We start from the raw sequence: 23,447 nt of genomic DNA, 5'->3' as shown, positions 1-23,447 counted from the left end.
AGCAAAGCGGAACTTGATTTAAAAATGGGTGCTTCAGAGCTGTTATCAAATACACCCGCCACTGAACTGTTGCAGTGCGGTTCTGTTTTTCAGTCACTATTGAAGGAAGTTTTCACCAAAACATCCACTTCAGGAATTGAGTATGGAAATTTTAAATCTGAGTTGAAAGGCTTTCTTCTTTTATTGAGAATATTTATTGACTGGCTGGGGAAATTTTTATGCTGTTAGAGTTTGACAGACTGTTAAAAGTTTGAATTATCTGTATTTGTTTAAAGAATGTATTATTGAATATGATTTTATTATGGAATGATGTTATTATGAAATATAACCTATATAATTGATGTATTTGTTCTAACTTAAATTTTCTTTGAAGGTCAATTAAATTGTAATATAGTATTACATACTCGCCATTCTTGGGAGGAGATCAGAAATCTCTGTGAGAGCCGTCATCTTGTGATAATAGGCTCAGAAAATTTATCTGCTGGTGACATGGGATAAAGCTTGGTTGTTTGTGTAGTTAGTGGTGGCAAATTAATTTTGGTAATTTATATATATATTTATTTTTAAGGAGTAGATGAGATATTTGCTGACATGAATTTTTGCTTGTGATTATAAAACTATAGTGGACCTCTGATTATTCGCACTTGTTAACTTGCTCTTTATATTGAACCCCCACAACTAGCATTCTAGACAAATCTACTGGGGGGATGGGGGAAGCAAACCCCCACCAGCAAGAATATGAGCCATCATTTGGCTTTTGGGCCAAATGTCTTTCTGTTTAGGAACTTAATTAACATTGTCAATGTATTCTGCTATTGTTACGGCTTACTAAGTAAACCATACCTTACCATTTTTGTCAGATCTATTATGTAAATGATATGATCTATTTTTTATTGTTATTTATTTCTCTTTATAACTTAAATAAGTTCAGAAAATTATTTTTTAAATGATTACTTTCCAAATATCATATTTATCTTCACAAAATCTTGAAATTAGGGGAGATGACTGTACTTATAATAGATATAACAATAACATATAAAAGAGTTTAAACTGACTTGTCATCATGGAGGATCTGGGGAAGGAAATACTGGATTTAGATTTTTTTTCTTATAAATGTAAGTAATCATCATGTACTGTGAAGCAGCTGAAATAGAAATGTTATTAAATTGGGATTAATGTAGAGAAAAGGCTGAAAGGCCTCTACAGTATTACAGCAAGTGATCACCACTCCTTACAAAGGAATGGTTATAATAGAATGATTTGCTCTCATTTGATAATATTAAAATATACTGATTTACTGAAATTAACTGTACCAGTTAGAGTACGTAAAATAACTTCTGCAATTGCTCTTTTGTTTCTGTAGCTGCACAAAAAATTATAAAAAATGAAACATTTGAGATAACTATAAGAAATACAAATAGTTTTCTGTATGTTTTAATTTATACGTACATCACAGGAAAGAGAATAATTGAAATCAGTTGTAAATATTCTTAAAATGCATTAAATTAGAACGCACCATGTATTGCATAAATTGTACCTTCCTTGTCCTTTGTAAAACTAGAGAAGGACTATAGTTTCAAGAAATCGGTGCCTTTTAACTAAAAGGAAAAATCTCTCTAAAGTTTATCAACTATTGTGATTTGGTTCTGTAGAAAGCAATGCCTTTATGTTGGTAGTTAAATAAATTACTGTGTTATACCTGAGGATAACATCAGGAATTCCTTATATTCTAGACTAGAATGGACTAGAAATGGAATTGAGTTAAAACACTGTGATAAATGTGTTCTCAGATGAAGGTCAAAAAGAAGAAAAATTGGTTCTCTCAAAAAACTTAGTACCTAAAGGCTTTATTAAATAATTGTATAGCTTAAAGGAGTACATGCTGTATGATGTTCTAAGTTCTCGAGAAATGTTTTCAGGGAAAAAAGAATGGTATCTCTATATTTAACAGTCACTGACTTCAATCAGTGCTGAAATCTAAATCTTCACCTCATTAGTAACTGAACTGAAGAGTGTAAGAGTCTTTGAATTGCATGAGGAAAGAGAGGAGGTAAACCACTTGTGCCAGATTATGTGGCCAGATCTTGTAGTTCTGTTCACCTACTGCCTATTGTCCACTGCAGCTCCCCTGTAGCTTCTGTCTCAATCCTCCCACCTCTGTACCAGAGGGAGAAGTCAAAGATATGTCCAGAGCCCAAAGCAGTAATTATTTACCAGAACTCATACTCCTAAAGCAACTATGAGTGACATTTTCATGGGTTCCCACTGTTGTGGCACTGACGAGGCTAAAATTTGGTAATTCTCTCTACGATTGCGCTCTCGTTACTATGCATTGCCCTTTTGCACACAACTCAAAGCAAGAAAAAGCAGCAGGAAGATCACAAGTTTGTGAATTATCAGCTTCAAGCGAACACTCTATGCACTTTGAAGAGTTACTTCCTTAGTTGGATTTTTGGTTGCGTTGTCTTTCTTGCCTTCTTGGTTGTGTTGTCTTTCTTGTCACAGACTGCTGCCATCTTTTCATGTAAGGGTCAGCAAGCCAAAAATTGTACTCTGACTCTTCAATCATGCTTGAAGCTATTTAGCAAACTGCAAATCTTCCGTAGGTGATTTTTTTTTCCCTGCTCCCCATCACACTTAGACACAGAATAAAAAACAGACAGGAAAAGAGAAACAAAACAAAACAAAGCCATCACAAGGAGACATTTACAAATGTCTTGAATTAGAAGAGAAAAACAGGATAAAACAGTTTACCATACTCCATTTGGATGAACTTTAATCCAGGCACTTAACAAACTTCTTCAATTAAGTAACCAGTGGCATATGTTTTGTATGTTTTTACCACTGTTATTGTTTTCCCCTTTTCTGTGCTATTTAACTGTCTTTATCTCAATCCACAAGTTTTTCCTTTTTTTTTTTTTTTTTCCCTGTTCTCTCCTCTGTCCCCCTGGTGGAGAAGGAGCAAATGGCTGTGTGGTGCTCAGCTGTCTGATAGATTAAATCACAATAGTCCTTTTGACATCCAGTTAGCTCAACCCTTTTGGCTCCGAACAGCAGAACTGACCTGAGCATGTTAAAATTGCTATAAGCATTCTATTAGTTTAATGTGGCCTCATAAGAGCAGAGGGAGCTGCTGGCCTCTCTCTTCCTAGTGCAGCCCAGGATACCATTGCCCAGAAGGGCATACTGCTGCCAATGGTCGGCTTGCTGCACACCAGCATGCTCAGGTTCTTCTCCGTAGGGCTGCTTTCCAGTAGGTCAGCCCCTAAACTGTACTGCTGCATGGAGTTATTTCTCCCCTGGTGCAAGAACCTACAGTTGCCTTTGTTGAATTTTGTGATGTCCTTCTCTGCCCATAATCTTCAGCCTGTTGAATTCTCTCTGAATGGCCACACAGTTCTCTGGTGTTTCTGCCTCTCCACCCAATTTGGTATAATCAGCATACTCTGCTCAGTAACTTAATTTTTCTGCCTGAGCTTTTTGACACATGTTATTTAAAACACCTTAATTTATGTGAGGTAACTAATGGAATATGAAAAGTACAAGCCACGTAGGGCTTCCCTTTTCCCATAACTGTATTTAGACTATAGAATGATTTATCAGAGAAAATATGGAAAAACAGTAGAAGAGTCGATTTAAGAAGAGTTACAATTTGTAGATTTAGCGGCAGGGAAATAAAGCGTTCAAAGAGATGGTGTAATAGCTGAAAGTATGTATAAAGGCAAGGGTGACATAGATTTTTCACTTTGGAATTTCTTCCTTTTTTTCTTCCTTCACAACCACAAATTCTGACTTGAATCCTCAGGGCACATAAAAGATGTTCTTTACTATACAGTGAGAAGTGAGAAGTACAGTGTGCTGAATTGCTCCTCTTGAATTTCGGAGTGCCAAACATTTGAAAAGATGTCCATTCCTATGAACTTTTCCCATCCTGTTAGTGAAGCAGTAAATTGTCATGGCAAATACATGGGGAATACTGGTCATTAGAGAAAGAAACAGTAAAATTGGTTAGACTAGGATTTATGACTGCTCCATATGAAAATCAGTATGAATATGTTTATTATGTACCTATCAGGAGCGGGCTTTCCACTGTTCTGTTTGTTATATTTAGTAGCAGTTAGCCCTTTTCAGCCCAAGGTTTACAGAATGAGAGTTATGGCTATGAGCCATGGGCTAGGTCATATGAGCTAGCAAGTCAGTATTCCAAGTGATGTACGATGCATATCCTTGGTATTTTACCAACACTAGTTAGCAATCTTCGCAGCTGGAATAAGATTACAGTGTCAAGGTAATGCTATTATATGACACTAATTAATTGTAATAAGGATACTCTTCCCACAGAATTTCAATTACTACTGCCATCTAAATTTGCTTAACACTCAGTGTCTTTAAAACTATGGGCATTTCTTTTAAATGTATACACCGATGTTTAAAAAACAAAACAAAACAAAAAAAAAAACCCAAACAAACAAAAAACCACCCACAACTCTTTTCTCTGTGTATTGTGAACTTCTATTTCATAGTAATCATTGCAATTGTTTCCTTCCCTAGGTGTAGATCTCCAGGTTTGCACTTCTAAAAATCCAACATGCTGTACTAAAAAGATGGAGGAAAGATACCAGACTGCAGCAAAGCAAGATATACAGCAAGTGCTTCAAACATCTAGTGCTACATTAAAATTTTTAATATCTCATAATGCAGCAGCTTTTCAAGGTAAGGCTTTCTGCTTTTTGTTCCCAAACTTGTTCAATTTCATTTTTGTTTGGTTTAGGTGTGCAATTTACCTTTTAATTTTTAGTTTTAATGGAAATACGTGGGTGTTTTGTTCTTGAGATTCATTTCTGGGATCAAGTTTTGTTCAAGTTGTTTAGGCTTTTGAGTTTTTGAGTTTCTAAAAGAACTCTGAGATGTTAAAAATAATAGTAAAAAAGTGAGGGTTGTGTTGTAGTAGGCGCTTGATGGGGATACGTGCTGTACAGGATAGGCCTCTCCCTAAGCACAGGGTTGAACCTCAGTTGCTCCAATGCATGATGGGAACCTATCTGGCAAATTAGTAATTGTTTGGGCTGTTGGTGGAATTGTGTTTAAGCTATTTCCCTACATACCACTCAGTTTTCTCTGAATTTGAAAGGCATCAGTTAATACAGGAATCTTCATCGTGTGAAGATGTGAGAAACAGTGCTAATGTATGGTTTTGTGTGATGGAAAGGTATACAGAGTTCACACATTGAGGACAAAATCCTGCGGTCTTGTCATTTTTCTATTAATGTGTACTTAGGGCCACTTGGATGAGCAGGGTAATATGTTAACTTTGTAAAAGTTTAGGAATTTGTCTTTCCAGTGACTGCTAAATGCATTAGCAGATGGACTTAGCTTTAATGGCCATTTCATGACCGTAACTCTGAATCCAAAGGCCTTCACCTTTTGGTTTAGATATTGTTATGTTGCTAAAGATGAGTTGCTCTCTCCTTTCTGGAAGCATTGCTAGTATTGTATTAGTATTTTATTAGTCTGCTTAATACAGCTGTCCGTAGGTGTCATGTTCAGGACATCACTGGTAAAATGTACAAAGAAAGCTTTCACTTGCTGTTTTCTGCCTCCATTCTTCCTCCCAACTTCTCTCTATTAGCCTTCTTTTGCACCATTATATGGTGTATTGGATCCAAGGGCTGTAGACTTTGTAGAACTGAGGAACCAACTGTACTTGCCTTAAGTGAGGTCTGTGGTCTCTACTGTGGGTTTTTAACACCATCTTCTTTCCTCCAACCCAGGAGAAGAAAAATCAGAAATTAAAAAACAAAAAACAAAAAACAAAAAACCAAAAAAAACAAAAAAAACCCTAAATATCAAGGTGATTTACTTGTGCAATCTCACAATTTCTCAGTCTTGACAAGAATTGGATTTCAGTGAATTGTAAGTAAAGTTTAAGTGAAATCAGGACCTAGAAACTGCATTTCTGTTGTTTTTATGCCCCAAGAGATTCAGTATGTTGGATATTTTCAGTGTGTGTGTAGGATGTATACCTACCTTTGTAGGTTAGTTATCCTTGAAAGGTGGCCAGAAGGGCCAATGCCGTCCCGGCCTGCATTAGAAATAGTGTGGCTAGCAGGATCAGGGAGGTAATCATCCTCCTGTACTCAGCTCTGGTGGGGCTGCACCTCGAGTACTGTGTTCAGTTTTGGGCTCCTTGCTACAAGAAAGACATTGAGGCCCTGGACCATGTTTAGAGAAGGGCAATGTGACTGGTGAGGTGTCTGGAGCACAAGTCTTATGGGGAGCGGCTGAGGGAGCTGGGATTGTTTAGTCTGGAGAAGAGGAGTCTCAGAGAATACCTCATTGCACTCTACAATTTCGTGAAGGGAGGTTGTGATGAGGAGGAGTTTGGCCTCTTCTCCCAGGCAACAAACAGGACCCAAGGAAGTGGTCACAAGTTGCACCAGGGGAGATTTAGATTAGACATAAGGAAAAACTTTTTCTCTCAGAGAGTGGACAGGCACTGGAATGGTCTGCCCAGGGAGGTGGTGGAGTCGCCGTCCCTGGCGGTGTTCAAGAGATGTCTGAATGAGATGCTACAAGATATGGTTTAGTAGCTTAGGGGGTAGTAATGGTGATAGGAGGATGGTTGGACTAGATAGTCTTGTAGGTCCTTTTCAACTTTGTGATTCTATGATTCTATGACTGGAGTGTGCTTACCATTAAGGAGAAATTATTGTTTCCCTCATGTACAGTCTTAGCAACTATTCAGAATTTGAATTCTGGGCTTTTCTTAGCTTATAAAATTTTTAATGGTATTATCTGCAAGTTCAGGAAAGCACCATAACCACTGATTTAGAGGCTAATAAGGAATGCATGCACTTTTTAACTCTCCTAGTAATACCATTTTACAGTATAGAAAGGAACTAAAAAAGAATTAGTGATTTTTCATCTTCCCAATGAATTAGTGATTATCTATCTTTGCAATAGAGGGATGGTTTGAGAACTTCCTAAGGATTACATTCTTTCATCATTTGGTGAAACACACGAGCAGTGTTCGTTGCTGGAACCCAAGCTGTCCTTGGGTTTCTTATGAATGTTTCACCAAAATAGTGGATTTAGCAAGTACACCCGTGTACAAAAGAGGTAATAAATGGTATTGTTAACTATGGCATTTTCTGGCATTCACTATGGTATTACTGCTACAGAGGAAAACTACTGCATTTGTGGTGTAAGCTCTGGAGTGTATTGAATCACACTGCCCTAATGCAGTTTCATGTTTGTTTTTGCTGTTGTTCTTCTCTCTTTTTCTTGTAAAATTTTTACTACATAAGAAACTTAGAGTTGACTTTAACCATGATCAGAGTTAAGTGAATAGACGGAGGTTGTTTGAAGTCGAAGTGGACTTGCTGCATTTAAATATGATAAAGTTGTAACCAGTAGTTAAAGTAAATTATATGAACTAAAAAATCTGTTGAAATCTTCTGAGCGGCTTTCTCTGGTAGAGTGTAAGTCATAAGAAATAATGGAATATTTGTTCATCCAAATATGGATTTGATGGGTGGACTGTTCAGTGGATGAAGAACTGGCCGCAGAATTGAATCCTGAGAATGGTGGTCAATGGCCCAATGTCTGGATGGAGACCAGTGATGAGTACTATCCCCCAGGGGTCAGTACTGGGACTGATACTCTTCAATATCTTCGTCAGTGACATTGACAGTGGGGTTGAGTGCACCCTCAGCAAGTTTGCTGATGATGCCAAGCTGTGGGGGTGCGGTTGATGCACCAGAGGGACAGGATGCCATCCAGGGGAACCTAGACAGCAGTGGGCCCAGGAGAAATTCATGAGGTTCAACAAATACAAGTGCAAGGTCTTGCACCTCAGTCAAGGCAACATCCACTAACAATATGAGCTGGGGGATGAAAGGACTGAGTGCAGCCCTACTGAAAAAGACCTGGGGGTACTGGTGAATGAGAGGCTGGACATAAGCCAGCAATGTGCTCCCATAGCCCAGAAAGCCAATCATAGCCTGGGCTGCATCCAAAAGAAGTATGGTCAGCAGGTCGAAGGAGGTGATCTTCCCCCTCTGCTCTGCGGTGGTGAGACTTTACCTGGAGTACTGAATCCAGATGTGGAGTCCTCAGTATAGGAGAGACATAGATCTGTTGGAATGCATCCAGAAGAGGGCCACAAAAATGATCCAAGGGATGGAACACCTCTCCTATGTGGACAGGCTGGGAGAACTGGGGCTGTTCAGTCTGGAGAAGAGAAGGCTCTGGGGAGACGTAATAGTGGCTTTTCAATATCTAAAGAGGAGCTATAGGAAAGAAGGGGATGGACTCTTTAGCAGTATCTGTGGTGATAGTACAAGGGGAAATGACTTCAAGCTTAAAGAGGGTAGATTTAGGTTGGATATAAGGAAAAAGTCTTTTACAGGGGGGGTGGTGAGGCACTGGAATAGGTTGCCCATGGAGGTTATAGATGCCCCATTCCTGGAGACCTTCAAAGTCAGACTGGAGGGGACTCTGAGCAACCTGACCTAGCTGTGCATGTCCATATTCATTGCAGAGTAGGACTAGATGACCTTTAAAGGTCCCTTCCAACTCTAAGGATTCTATGATTCTTGTAACACTAAATCTGCTTTGGCACTGATTCAATTGTTTTCCATTTGTAAAGTTTTCTGGAGAATGATTTGGAGATCAGAAAACTCTTTCAGCAGGAACTGCTATATCTCACTTGAGGTTTCAAAAGATACATTGCGCTGTAGGTAATTTGCAATGCAAAGAGCTGCTTTGAAGTTCCAACAGTTTTCTCTTTCTTAGCTCTGTAATCTTTTGTATTTTAAGTGTGATATAAATAAGCTAAGACTCGAGTACATGTGAATTGCAACTTCCAGTGATGTTAAATGAAACTGATTGTATTAAAAGAAAGTGGACAGGCTGAAATCCAGTTTTCACTTGGCTGTTGTATTGACAGATGAGAGTCTCAAAAAAAAAAAAAAAAAAAAAAAGTCGTCTCCAGTTTGCTGGAGTTATGTACATTGTTCTATTGCCCTGTAGACTTAACCCATGGCCATGGTGGTTTTACCTTATGGGGTGAGGAAAAGAATCTTAGAATCATAGAATGATTTGGATTGGAGGAGGCCTTAAAGATCATCTAGTTCCAACCGTCTGTCATGGGCAGGGTTGCCATCCAGTAGATCAGGCTGCCTATGATCCCATCCAATCTGTCCTTGAATGCCTCCAGGGATGGGGTATCCACAGCTTCTCTGAGCAGCTTGTGCGAGTGCCTCACCACTCTTTTCCTTGAGTAAAGATTATTTTTCGTAATATCTAATCTAAATCTCTCTTCTCTTAGTTTAAAACCATTGCCCCATGTTCTATCACTACACTCCCTGATAAAGAGTCCTTTGCCATCTTTCCTGTAGATGATATTTTATGTACTGTAAGGCTTTGCACAAGTCCTTGTAGATGTCATCAGTTGTTCTTTTTTATTTACCAACCCTGTAACCTCAGTGTAGTAGGCCACCAAATTTGTCAGATGCGATTTGGCTTAGTGAAGCCACATTGGCTGTCACCAGCCAACTCTGTTTTTAAAGTGAATTAACACAGCTTTGAGGTTGATCTCCTGAATAATCTTTCCAGGCACAGAGGTGAGACTGGGTAGCACTGTAGGGCTATTGTAAGTGCAGAAATCTGGAGATTTAGATTAATAATTAAAATTCCAACATTAATCCTGAGTTTTATTTATGTGTTGGAAACAAGTCCTTTATCGTTCTAGAGGAATTTACTTCTATTGTCTCATTCTTATCTGTTGGATACTTATTTGTGTACACATATTCTTTGCTATGGGCATTTCTGAGGTTTATAAACACAGGGATTTATTTTGTTTCTGTAATAACTGTTTTTACCACCTCGGTATGTTCTTAAATTATACTTGCTTAGTGCACACTTGTGCTTGTGGAGTCTTGTCTCAAGCTGTGCTTACTTACAGTCAATTGTTTTTCTGAATAATGGTAATACCTGCATTACAGTTAAGCTGATATAGGTGCACTAGAAGTTATGCAGTCCTGTCATTGTGGAAATCATCTGAAATTTGACTCAAATACTGGGTAAATACTAAGATTTTGTCAAAATCATATTTTTGTTAGTACCCAGATAACTATTTTGGTTCATGTCTGCATAACAAAGTGATCAGCATAGACATATGCTAATCTAGAATTTTTATACTTTATGTAGTACTTATACGTGAGAAAAAAACTGTGAATTCCAAATTTAAAACATTGTTTCCTTTGAAGCCAGGGCTATAAAAGCTTGCATTTTCACGGAGCTGTGGATGCCTGCTTCCTGCCTGTTTGAAATTTTTGTGAAGCTGATTTGCTGGTGAAATATAGGAGTTTAAAAAAAGACTGAACTCCAAGAGAACATTGCAGTATAAAACTGGTAGCTCAGAATAAATGTTTAGTGTTGTTTCAAAGACAGCATTTTCTGTAGCCTTTTAGATTTTTCAGGATTTTCAAGCACGAGTGGGAAACCTGGTGTTCTGTAGGAGCAAATACAGGGGGCTACATTTAATTGGGATGAAACAGTGGAAGAAAGGTTGAGGGTAACTTTCTATGGATATTTTTTATGGGAAAAGTTCTTGGAATAATAATAGATCAAAAGCTGACAGAAATTATTGGTCTTGTGCTGTTGTTTAAAAGCTGAGTATAGTCTTAGGATTCTTAAACAGAAAGACAGCGGATTTGTGAACTGAAACTTTTCGGCTTTGTGCTGATAAACCTTGAGCTGGAAAACTGCTCAGTTTTGGGTTATTTACTTGAAGAAAGAAATGGCCCCATTGGAAAAGAGTTGAGGTATACTCTGAAATCCAAATGTAAATTTTAAAAATGTAATTAAAAAAAAAAAAAAGGGCAATCCACGTTCCTTTAAAATGAGACGCCTATAGAAGAACTATGCTATTCTTTCAAAAATATGGGTGGTAAATAGATAGAATAAAGTAGGTTTCTGTACACTGGCATGCAGTATATGTGAAAAGCATGAAGCTTGAATGTGAAATACAGCAATTATACTATTAAGAAGTTCATGTTCCATGCAGGAAACTTAGGAAATTTTGTAGTATTTATAATATAGACAGTCTTATTTTTACCTGTTTTCCTTTCAAATTGCACCTCAGCAAACCTGGCGTACTACTTAGGGAAAAATACAATTTTATACTGCATTTTCAAAAGCTTTGTGAGAGGTAAAAATGAATATATTTCTCAGCAAATATTAATTAAAATAGTCCAGTTTTAAGTGGAATTTTTAAAGTAAGGTGTTTTTTACATGAAAATCAGGTAAATATAATTGCATTTTAAATGACATTTTTTAAATAGAAAGCAATCTTTTCAAAACATAAGAAAGGAATGGGGGAGGGCTGAGTGCGTCAAATTTGAATTTACAAAGCAAGCATTAAAATATCTTATTACAAAATTAAACAGGTACTTATTTTTCCCTGTATATGCCAGTTGCTCAGAAAGTAATGCCTCATATTTATTTTCTTGAAAACTACAACAGATACAGAGAGCACAGTAAAACTGTTTGATAGAACAAATTCTCAGCTACAGAACACTGTTTTTCAACATAGTCATCACCATTTGCTATACATTTTCGGCAGCAATGAACTGTATGCTGTGCTTATAAAAATCTGAACTAGTGGAGATGATCCATTATCACCACTGCTGAAATACACCACCCACCACCTCACTGTGCTCGCATCAACCCATTGGTCTCCATAAAGGTTCAACAAGAGAAAGTGAATGTCAGTGAGAGCCATTACTTCTGCATGAAGGAATTCAGTGACACACCTTTGCTTCCTGTGCTCTTCCATGTCATACGCCATTCTGTCTGATTGCCCCTTTGCTGCCATCTGTCACATGGCAACAACATGTAACAGAATATTGGTGGAAGGTTTGACCTCTACTGCCATGCCACCATCTATCTGCCTCTGACATTGTGGACCAACATAATTAAATATGAGATTTAGGGCACCCCTTGTATGTCTAAATCTGTACTTAAAAAGGTAGATGGTGAATAATGGAAAGAGCATTAACCCCCAAAATCTGCAAAATAGCTCAAAAATGGAAACTGGGAAACTGGGAAGATGATTTTGTTCCTGTAGAGAAACAAATCCAAAGTTAATGCTAAATAACTTAGGGCATATTGGCTGTCTCTAGAAACCTATGGGATAGCAGTGGAACAGCCCTGTGTAACCCTTGGAAAGGGAAAGTGAAAGCTTGAACACTATTAGATTTTGAATATTTAGTGAAGTTTCTGAAACTGAACCCTAATGTGTCTATTATACACAACAAAGTAGCCACCCTCTGAGCTCCCCTACTCTTTGAAATCTTACAGCAACTGGGACTAATACAGCTCAAGGGTGTGATTAAGGTCTAGGAGCACAAACAGGTTATTGAGGAATAAGCTAACATGCAAGTTTCCAGCATATCAGCTACTCAGAGAGATGATTGCTTTTAACCTGAAGTGAATGAAAGCTGGCTCTCTGCTCAGGGTGAGCTACTTCCCTTGTGCTGGAGTGGTAGAAATGTGCAAGTAGGTGGAAGGTGAAATCAGTTGCTCACTTCTTTGCTTTCTATGAAGTATTTGTCTACATTTTTTTTCTTTTTTTTCCCTTCTCTTTTTTTTTTTTTTTCTTGTTTTATTATTTTTTTTTTCTCCTGGAATGAATCAGAAATAAATAATAATTTTATGGAATAAAGTATTTGGCATACTGATTTTAGCAGTGGTAATGAAAAAAGCCTTTACTGAAGCTAAACAGTTCAGCCACAGGCTTGGGTAACTGTACTTTGAGCCTTGAAAGAATATTGATACCTGTCAATTTTTAAGAAATCTCAGTTTGCATCAAAGGCTTGAACTTAGATCTATGTAGACTATAGACGAGTTCTGTGTTAGAGGTCTGCTGAATTTGGAGTTCCAAAGAAGAATATTTATATTCACTCTTTTGAGTGAATGCATTTAAAAGCATATGAGTAGCAGATCCCAATACAGAGTGCTGGAAGTTTAATGTAGATAGCTACGTAGCAGTTTAGTGCATGTATAGGAGCTATTTGTGTTAGATTTCTTTTTAATAATGTCTAAAATGTCTAAAAATAGATTTCTGAGTAGACTGGGCTGTTTTCTTGGTTACTTCTTGTTTTGCACTGTGTAAGTCTAAGACTCCTTCTGCAGCTTTTCTGTGTGACTACTTAGTGTTCCTCACAGCAGAAGGGTCATAGAGCCATTGAATGGCTTGGATTAGAGGAACCTTAAAGATTGTCTAGTTCTAGTCACTATCTTACCATGTACAAAGTCAGTCTCCCTCCTGTTTACGAGCTTCCTTTAAAGACCACAATGAGGTCTCCCTGCAGCCTTCACTTCTCCAAGCTAAACAAGCCCAGCTCCCTCATCCTTTCTTTATATGAGAGGTGCTCCAGCCCTCTGATCATCCTTGTGGCCTTCCTCTGGACCTGCTCCAGTGGTTACACATCTTTCCTGGGCTGAGGGCCTCAGACCTGCACACAGTACTTCAGGTAGGGTCTCATAAGGGCAGAGTAAAGGGGAATAGTCGCCTCCGTCACCTTGCTGTCCAGTGTTCTTTTGTTGCAGTCCGGGATGCAGTTGACTTCTTGTGAAGTTCTTTTCTGCAGAACTGCTAGGCAAAGTGATAAAATTAAGCCTGTATTTCAGTGGGCAGGGTACTCATCTGCAACAAAGAAATGATGCAAGTTGCTGCTCTATTGGGTGTTTTCAAATGCTCATATTATCTATAAATATAGGCTACAGCAACAAAGCTTCCTCTACCAGGCCTGAATCACCACAGAATGAGTGTTTCTCAAGGCATGCATGAAATTCTGTGTTGGCTATAATTCCAGTTGTCTAGATCTCATCAATTTTGTTGTTGCCCTTTTCCACAGATCATATTCTGTCAGCAGGATTTTGAAAATAGGGAATTATGTGCTAAATGGGAGCTAAGTAAGTTCTCACAATGAGAGGTGAGATGCACTGTAAATTCCATATTGTTCTCCTCCACTGCCACCATTGGGATAGCTGTGGTCTGCCTACTTGGCTTGGATGAGATAAACTTTGCAAATTAAAGCCTACATGTTCTGCAGGATCATGCTAAATAGGTGGCTGAGGAAATTTCTTTCCAAATGAATAATATGGTGAATTTATTTTTATTATTTTTATTATTATTTATTTTTATTTTTTGTTTCAGAGTATAGCATGTCTTTGTCTCATGCTTATGTAAAATGCAGTACACATGTATAAATGTATTCAATTATTGCTAGGTATCTAAAAATAACTAAACATAAGTATTTCTTATTCCTTAGCTTGTGCGTATAAGATATGATAAGATATGTAGTCTTTGTGATTTGAAGACTGGAATAACTGTTGTTGTTTAAAATTTGCAATTTTGTAGATGTACTGTGGGGGACTGGAAATTTTAAGGCATAACATGGTTTTGTATGGTGTTCCTAACATACTTTGTAATCTAACTTTCTTGCTTTTACTTGACACAGTTTTAACCTTATATTATTTTAAACAAAGTGCTGGAAATGTAAAATGTCCAATTATCACCAGTCAGAATTCAATTTTGTCACTACTTGTATGTTATTTAAAAGCAGCAAGCAAATACGCTGTAAGCAAAGTAAGGCCTAGTTCAGCCATATTAAAATTCTATTTACATTTTAATTTGCTTTTTGCTGTGTAACTGTTGTACTGAAGCTATTACCTGGCTGATTCTGATTTTATTGTGATTATCAGCCTTGTAGAGAAAGCTGCAAATTCAATTTTGGTCAGTCCCACGAGGGACATGATTCTTCATGACTTGTTGTAAAAATAACCTGAAATAGCCACCTAATTTAAGAGTTTCCATTAAAGTAGAGGATTAAGATTTGTAATTTCTTTTATTCAAGGGCTTTTCCTTTACTCTGTTAATAGGTAAAAGTTAATATCTGAGGAACTTTTGCAGGAGTAACCCCCCTTGGGAAAGATTTAGTTTTTCATTTAATGTTTCCATCTTATACTTCATGGTGCATTGAGATGGCTTTTTTTCTTTCTTTCATTCTTTTACACCTGGTGATCATGAACCTGCTGTTTTCTTTTGAAGATAATGTTTTCTTGGGTATTTATTATAATTTAAGGTTTAAATATAGCCCTTGCTACAGTAACCATGCTTAGTCCTTACTGTGAAACAGATTAATGACTCCTGTGGTTTAAAAAAAAAAAAAAAAATAAAAAAAGTATTTCTTCTCACTTATTTTCCTGGCTTTATCAAACTAACTTTCAGTTACTTTTGAATAAAATACGGAAGCAATTATTCAGTAGGTGGTAACTTGAACTTCTTTGTTCTGAGTTGCCAGAAGTAGGAGCAAATAGAAATAGGGTGAAGTTAGAAGAGACCATAAGAAATGAGGGATGGTAGCTGTAACAAAACAAAAGGACGTAATGACACAATGCAGTGCGGCTTTCCAAGAGGTAAAGATGTTAGCAGCAGCTCACTGGAACAGGATTCTGGACTTAATTCAGTCATGTAATAGACATATATCTCGTGTATTTTTAGAAGCAGGGTGTCCCATCCATCCTTCAAATCTTCAGAGGTGCTGATCCTGTCTGCCTTCTGTCATACCTGCCAGTTTGTGCAGGGTGTCCTGCGTAATCTAGAGAATGGCAATAAACATTGTTTTTGATGGCAGTTTCTAGTTCACTCTTTCAGCCTGCAGATGCCCACATCTGGTGTCTGTATGTGAGCTAGGGACATTTGGTTTTATAACAACTGAATATAAGATCAGTTATGTCTATTTTAAATGGAGTTAGGTAGCTCTATGGCCTCCAGTGGCTCCCTACACCTACATTAAAAAATGTACAGTTTTTACTTACATATGCCATATGTAGAGTATATTTATTAAAAAAGCAAAAGACTCAGTAATATTAAGGTCTTTCACAATGTCACCAATACAGTCACTAGAGCTTGGGGTGGGAAGGAGAAAACAAACAAAAAAGTATTTCAGACTGCTGCTCATTATGAACATCACACTTGAATTAGACTCAGAACAGACAACGTAGCAGGGAAAAAAGAAAACAAAAACAGATTTGTACTTCCAACTACATGTTTACTTCTCTAGCTGAGATAGTTCTTTGATATCCCACTTCTTTCCCAACAGTTGCTATGGTACCTAATGCAACTGGAACAGGAACATACTGTCAAACAGATTTGGGAAGGTGCACTTAGTCTGAAGCTTTTTGCATTTCTTTTTAAAACTCAGTTCCTCTCATGAAAACAGGAATACTTATACAAGTCACTTAAATAATTAAATGTATCCATATATCCATGCCAATTAAATTAGACCTTTAAAAAATGTCCAAGCATGAACTTATGTGAATGTACTAATCAAGGCAATCAACCAGGGAATCGATTAATGAAAATGAAATAAAAAAACTAACAAACCAGATTGGAATAAATCATAACAGCCAAACCTCAGGGAAATAATGGGAGAAGTATAGAATTAGAGAATTAGGATGTGGGGAAAAGAAAAGTCTTAGAAGAGAAAAGTCATTGAAGCATTTACAACCTAAAATGAATAAATAACAGAAGGAAAGGGAAAATTTAAAGACTGTATTAACATTTCAGTGTATCCAGTTAATCATCTGGTTGTCACAGAGAATCCACAAAGTTGCTTTTCCACTCTTCAAAAGATAATACTGCTTTGAGGGCTGCCTTGAAAGTAATGCCTCGTATTTTATGTTGGCCCACAATGTTAGAGGCAGATGTTGGTGGTATGGCAGTAGAAATTGAACCTTCCCACCAATATGCCATTACATGTTGTTGCCTAGTGACAGATGGCAGCAGAGGGGCAGTCTGATCAAACGGTACCTGACTTGGAAGTGCATATGAAGCAAAGGTGTGTTATTGAATTCCTCCATGCAAAATAAAATGGCCCCTATTGACATTCATTTACACTTGCTGACCATTGATGGGGACCAACCACTGGATCTGAACTCAGTGGGCAGTGCACTTCAGCAGTGGCAACAGTGACTGTGGGTCACTTCTGCTGGTGCAGATTTTTACAAGCACAGCATGCAGGCTCCTGTTCATGGCTACTGAAGATACATAGTGAATGATGGTGACTATGTTGAAAAATGGTGTTTTGTAGCTGAGAATTTACTCTTATCAAATAGTTATTGTGCTCTCTGTATCTGTTGTCGTTTCCAAGGAAATAAATAGGAGGCTAAGTCTAAACTAAAGAGTCCCAGTCCTCTTTGCCTTTGATTGTAATAGTGATGCTTCTGTCACTTCATTGTCTTCATAGTTCTCTCTCCATAGTCTTTGCACTGACTCTGTTAGCACAGCATCTCTCTTGTACTTTGGAGCCCACAGCACGACACAGTATTCCTGATGTGGCCTCACTAAAGCTGAATAAAAGGGAAGGTTCACCTCTCACAACCTGTTGGCGGCATGCCTCCTAATACAATCTAGGAGGCTGGTTGTGGCCTTTGCTGCAAGGGTACATTGCTGACTCATGCTCAGCTGGGTGTCTACCAGGACCCCCCCAGGGCCTTTTTTGCAAAACTGATTTCCAGACAGCATCAGTTGGTCCATGAGATTCATCATCCCTGGGTGATGAATTCGGCATTTGCCTTTGTTAAACTGCACAGATTTCCGGTTTAGCCCACTTCTCCTGCCTACTGTGCTAAAATTATATCATTTCCATAATGATAAAAATGTAATACTATGAAAAATCCCATGAAAACACATGAAATTCTTACCACACTTTAATGCTATCTCAAGTACAAGAAGATGTTTTAAATGGCCTTCTGCCATCTGGAGCTTCTTTTCTATGAAGTAAGGTTGAGGGAAATGGGATTGTTTAGCTTGGAGAAGAGAAGACTCTGGGGAGACCTCATTGCGGCCTTCCAGTACTTGAAGGGAGTGTATAAACAGGAGGGGGAATGACTGTTTTCATGGGCTGATAGCTATAGGACAAGTGGGAATGGCTTTAAACTGAGACAGGGGAGGTTTAGGTTAGATATTAGGAGGAAGTTTTTCACACAGAGGGTGGTGACACACTGGAACTGGTTGCCCAAGGAGGTTGTGGATGCCCCATCCCTGGAGGCATTGAAGGCTAGTCTGGATGTGGCTCTGGGCAGTCTGGTCTAGTGGTTGATGTCTGCACATAGCAGGGGGGTTGGAACTGGATTGTCGTCACGGTCCTTTTCAACTCAGACCATTCTATGATTCTACGATCTCATTATTGTTGTTTAAGACAGATGAATGTAAAGACAGAGTCCAGCAGTCTAAAAGATGTTTTGATTAATTAAATGAAGACATTTTTAAGAATTTGATCCTCAGAAGTACAAAATGTTGTCACTTCCAGAAATGATAGGATGAATAGCCATGTCACTTCTGGAGAGATCTTCTGTACTCCAAGTCATGTAGGCTGTGTATATTGGCAAGCACTGAGGCACAATAGGAAAAAGTTTGTGCAGATGATCCACTGTTGATCTCATGACCACTAGTGGCTGGAGCAAATTTGGTGTAGTCCTACAATGCATCTTTCAGTTTAGGTTCATATATAAGGAATTGTGCTTGTGAACTGTGTAACTGCTCTGTGACATGAACCAACTAGGAGAATAATTTTAAGAGACTGCTCTTAATCCAACCTGAGATGCTAGTATAAATGCACCTACACAAGCTCACTGAACAGATTTTCTGACCTCTCCTGTAGTCCATCAATACCTTCCTTTCTCTTTGAGCAAGCAGAAGTACACAGCAAAAACTAACATAATTTTAAGTACCCACACATTAAGGTAATGTGGAAAAGCAATTTGTTTGTATCACTGCTATACTTTTGATTGCTTAACTTCAGGTAGGATTTACAGAGACTGGATTTGACCAGGGTAACTAAGTGACTTCTAACTTCATGTAGGAAATCTATGGTTTTATTAATGATAGTATGCTGTGGTTCAGTGTAGCACTACTGTAACATAACTATTGTTCTGCTATGGTATTATTTTAAAGACCAATTCTCAGGTTTCCAACCAAGTTACTTAAACTTACTTAAAAAAAAAAATGCTGCAATAAAATTATGTATTTATAAACAACAGACAAACAAATATATTAAACCACAGATTTATGTATATTGATAAATATATCCAATCATTATGTTGGACAAGTCTGGAAACAAAAGTTTTCTCCTTTAAATTTGGAGAGAGTTAGATGGGACTCCCTGTGGGGCTATCAAGCAGTATGGGATAAAGCGCTTTCCACCTCTCTTGTGAAAGCTCAGGCAGTTACTCTCCAGCCTAGAATGTAAGATTCTTGTGGCCAGGGTAAGAGTAGGCAGAAGAAATCTAGCTCTGACTTAATGATCAAATACTCAGATAAAAGCAGAAAGACCTATTGTTTAGTCTTCCAAGAAAGAGAACAAAGATGACATATTAGCATTGGAAGCATTCCAGTTTGTACTGTTTTTTTGAATCAAGTGGCTCTAAAATGAAGCAAAATACATAAATACAACAGAGAGCAGAGTTCAAGTCCCCCTGTTGTCCATTTCTAGTAAGGCACTTTATCGTGTAAGGGAAGAAATGTGTTTGCATAAAAGTAGCATAATTAAAGCATCGAACATCTTACCAGGACTGTGCCTTCAGTGGATGAATACTGAAAAATAAGTGCTATATCTAATTTTTAAATACTTACAAAAATGACAAGGCTGGAAAAGTAAATCACAAGTAAAAGTGCTAGGCTTCTCACTTAATGAATTTTCCAAGGGCATAGTTTTACAGATTAATAAAAAAACAGGCCTTGGTCTTACTTGGACAACTAGATACCGAGGCTGGGCATATTTAGGAGTGGTTAGAGCAATATGCTCTTCCAAAATGACCTGAAGTATAATTTAACTGAGATTGTATTGAGTACAAGAATTTAGTCTTCAGATGAAGATGATTTATGAAGACAAATTATTTTCATATATCTAAAATAAGCTGTTTTATATCTCTAGTAACCTAATAATACGTCATATCTTCTTAAGAATAGCATAGCTGAAAGCTGATCCACTCACTAGAGATATTATCTCTATGTACAAATTTTTGCCTAACTTATTGTATGCAACAAAACTAAGCAAATTTTAATGATACTATGTATGATATAATAGTTGTATCTTGTCATCCTTGCATTTTTCTCTCTTTCAAATAAGCATGTTCTCAATTCTGTGCACTTACCATAGTAACACTGAGTCACGAATTACAGAAGATAAAGTGGATAGCAAAAAAGAATACCTGTTGTTCTTTTCTAAAGAATGTTGTTTCTCCAGTGAAATAATGTTCACTGGAGAAACGTGTAAAGAATAACCAGGTTTCACTTAATAATATATCATAACTGCTTGCTTCTGAATTTATTATTTTCCTGTATTATGCTAAGAATTTAATTTGGTAACCTAAAGACAACATGGAGAAGGAAGGGTTGAAGATATTCCTTCATTGTAAAATAGCAATGTTGCAATACTTCAAGAGGATGAAAGTATCTTACATTGTTAACAAGAACACTGATCCACTTTCCGCCAATAAATAAAATGTAGCCCAAAATCTTTTAACTCCAATTTTGTTGCTGAATTTGAGGGTTTGAAGTTCCATTGATGAATCTCAGGCTCTTAATCTCATTTAGAGCTGAATCCAAATTCAGTTAGATAGACAGTGAGTCATGGTGGAGAGTGCAAAGAGAAAGAGAAAAAATCTGGGGGATATGCAAAGTCCTTATCTATTCTTACAGAAAGCCTTGTCAAATTGTTTTACAAAAACTGGGAGTGCAGAACAAAAATGACTGTGAAATGCGGGTTTGTGGTGCTGAAAGAAATAAATGAAAGTTACTTGAAGACTTAAATTATGTTACATGATTTGAAAAGATTTACTGAGGATATGAAATGCATGAGCCCTGTGGTACTTAAAATACACATAAAGCATGCCAAAAGAAATCAGAGTAACCACAAACCCTACATGTGAAATGTATACTGCGGAAGAACTTCATGATACATGTACCATACTAAATCTCATTTAGTTTTAGAAGTGCTTGGAGAATGTGACTCACTGGTCTTCCATTAATTACATGTATGAGGAAGAATATTGTGGGAGAATGTGCATGGGGTAAACTGCATTCAGTCTTCTGATCAAATTGATGTTTTTCATCTTTCAATAAACTATTTTAATGCTAGACTGTACTGCCATGAACGCCTTCATATGTTCACATTCACCTTTTTTAAGGATCAAATAGAATCATAGAATCTGACTGCTGTAGCACAACTTGGGCATGCAAGAAGTTTTTTTTATAAAGCAAAGCAGTGGCTGGCAAATGAATACAGTGCATCTCCAAAAGCCGATGCTATATCTGAACTGGAATACTTGAGATGGGGTTGATATTCTATTACCTCCACAGATAGTGTTCTAGTGGCCAATCAGCTTGAACATTAAAATTTATGACTTATTTTTCATCTGAGTCTGTTAGGCTGAGTTCTCAGATACTGGCTGTTGTCTCATCTTCAGTTATCAAAGGTCTCCTCAGTATCCAGGATACTGTAGTTACTGATAAACTATAAAAATAAAATCCCAGAATAAAATATAGATTGAAGCAATTGAAGTCAACAAATCTCATTCTTCCCCAGACAAGGATAAACAACAACTCTGATTTTCCTAAGAGGTGATGATAAGGTTCTTTATGATTAGAAGTTAGGGTGCTTCAGTGATGCGAGATTTCAAAGCCTATGTCAGTAGAGTACTGAACACATTATTCAAAATGTAGGGGAACATCAATTTAGGTAACAACGTACCATGGTTCCTGCTTTGCTATCTATTACTTTTCTAACAATACCTACTATATATTTTCTTTTTTTAATTATTAGAGAATTAAGCTGAATTTTTCACATAAATAACTATTGCAGACTTAAGATCTTATGCCAGGTCAACTGTGAGGGCACAATTTTACACATGAAGCAGGATTTCTTTTCCCCATATATATCACTTGACATATAATGCTACTGGATTTCACAGCTACTCAAGTAGCTGTTCTGGAGGAGATCTGCAGATCCTGTGCCATGTCTCCTTGTCTGGTCCTTACATGTACTAGATCCTTACAGGTACTCTGAAGCTTCTCTGTTTATGCTGTTAAGACTGTGGTTATGTAACTGAAGACTGCTTAAATTGCTTTAAAGCAGATATTATTGACAATAATTTTCATGGCAGTAGAACTGATAGACAATAATACCGTTAACATTCTTAATTTAAGAGTTATCTAAACACTGAGACTTTAAGAATAAATTATTCTTTACTTGTCAGATGTGAAAACTTTAGTACACACCTGTAGCGTACTGAAATACAAGCAGGAATCTGGCTTCTGAAATAAGAGCAAAAAGGTATTTGATACAGTGTCAGCCTTAAAAGGAACTCTGTTGAAGTTACACGGCTGTTTTGCCATGATAAGAGGCCAGCAATCAAAGGCCTGTAATTACTGGAAAGCATCTTGATTTCTGCAAAGAGAGATTTGACGTCAGTTGTTTGACAAAGAAATGTGACTGATGTCTGATGGATGGAATCAAATGCATGTGTTAATGAAGAGCCAGTCATATATTTTTTGGAAATTCAGGTTTCCTTTTCCAGATATTGTTGTTAATTAAAATACATAGGAGCCAGATTCAAATCCTGACAAGGGGAGCACTGGGTGATGCTTCTATGTTGATCTGGACTTGAAACATGATTTTTATTTGACATGCCATATATTGTGATAGAATTGTATGCTCTCAATGTCTAATAATGATGTATCAGAAGCACAAAATAATGTAATAAATGTGCATTCATGGTCTCAATATATATTTTATCTTAATTTGATACCATTTGGATTTGTCATCTAGATTGAATTGGAGGCAGCATGGATGCTTACCTTTTCCTGAAACCTCTCCCCTAAAATTTTAGAATTCAAATGAAATAGGATTTTCTTAGGAGTCTCTGAAACTTTTTAAAGAAAATAGCATTCTCTTTTTAGGCAGGGAGAGGATTTCAGTCAAAGGTAACTTGATCAAGCATAGCAGGTGACCAACCACTTTCAAAAGACAGCTTTGTTGATAATGTAAAAGTTAAGTAGTTAGTTTGCTTTGCAGACTTCTCAGCTGTTATTCACAAGGAAGGTATTGTGTGAAGTTCTAGTCTTGCCTTTGACCCTTTCCTTCACACTTAAAAATGCATTGAACTGAATACTGGTGGTTTCTTTTCCTTATTAATTTTTCACAAAAAAATTCCCTAAGAATAACCATGAAAGATTGCCTGTAATGGCTTATAAATATAGTTTCATTAATAATTCTGTTCTGAAAAGAAAATTAAATAATGTTGCATTTACATTTGCTTCAAAGGTTACAAATATTTGCTGCTGAATGGCTCTGGTGTCAGTGTGAAGGAAA

At 37.3% G+C, this 23,447-nt stretch overlaps 1 protein-coding gene across 33 annotated transcripts in view; it reads left to right on the top strand.

Annotated features, from left to right (window-relative positions):
- Positions 1 to 23,447, top strand: part of GPC5 (glypican 5) — a 676,292-nt gene that overhangs the window by 30,758 nt on the left and 622,087 nt on the right. For all 33 annotated transcript variants that reach the window (XR_005842199.2, XM_040653879.2, XM_040653810.2 and 30 more), the window contains one exon: positions 4,552 to 4,713. Coding sequence is in view for 32 of the 33 variants with exons in the window: in XM_040653879.2 (XP_040509813.1) it covers positions 4,552 to 4,713 (162 nt within the window). In the remaining variant the exon portion in view is untranslated. The remainder of the gene's footprint in view (positions 1 to 4,551; positions 4,714 to 23,447) is intronic.

The sequence above is a fragment of the Gallus gallus genome, chromosome 1 (genome assembly GCF_016699485.2).
Source record: "Gallus gallus isolate bGalGal1 chromosome 1, bGalGal1.mat.broiler.GRCg7b, whole genome shotgun sequence".
In the NCBI taxonomy this organism is placed as follows: Eukaryota; Metazoa; Chordata; class Aves; order Galliformes; family Phasianidae; genus Gallus; species Gallus gallus.
This window is presented reverse-complemented; position numbering and strand designations above follow the sequence as displayed.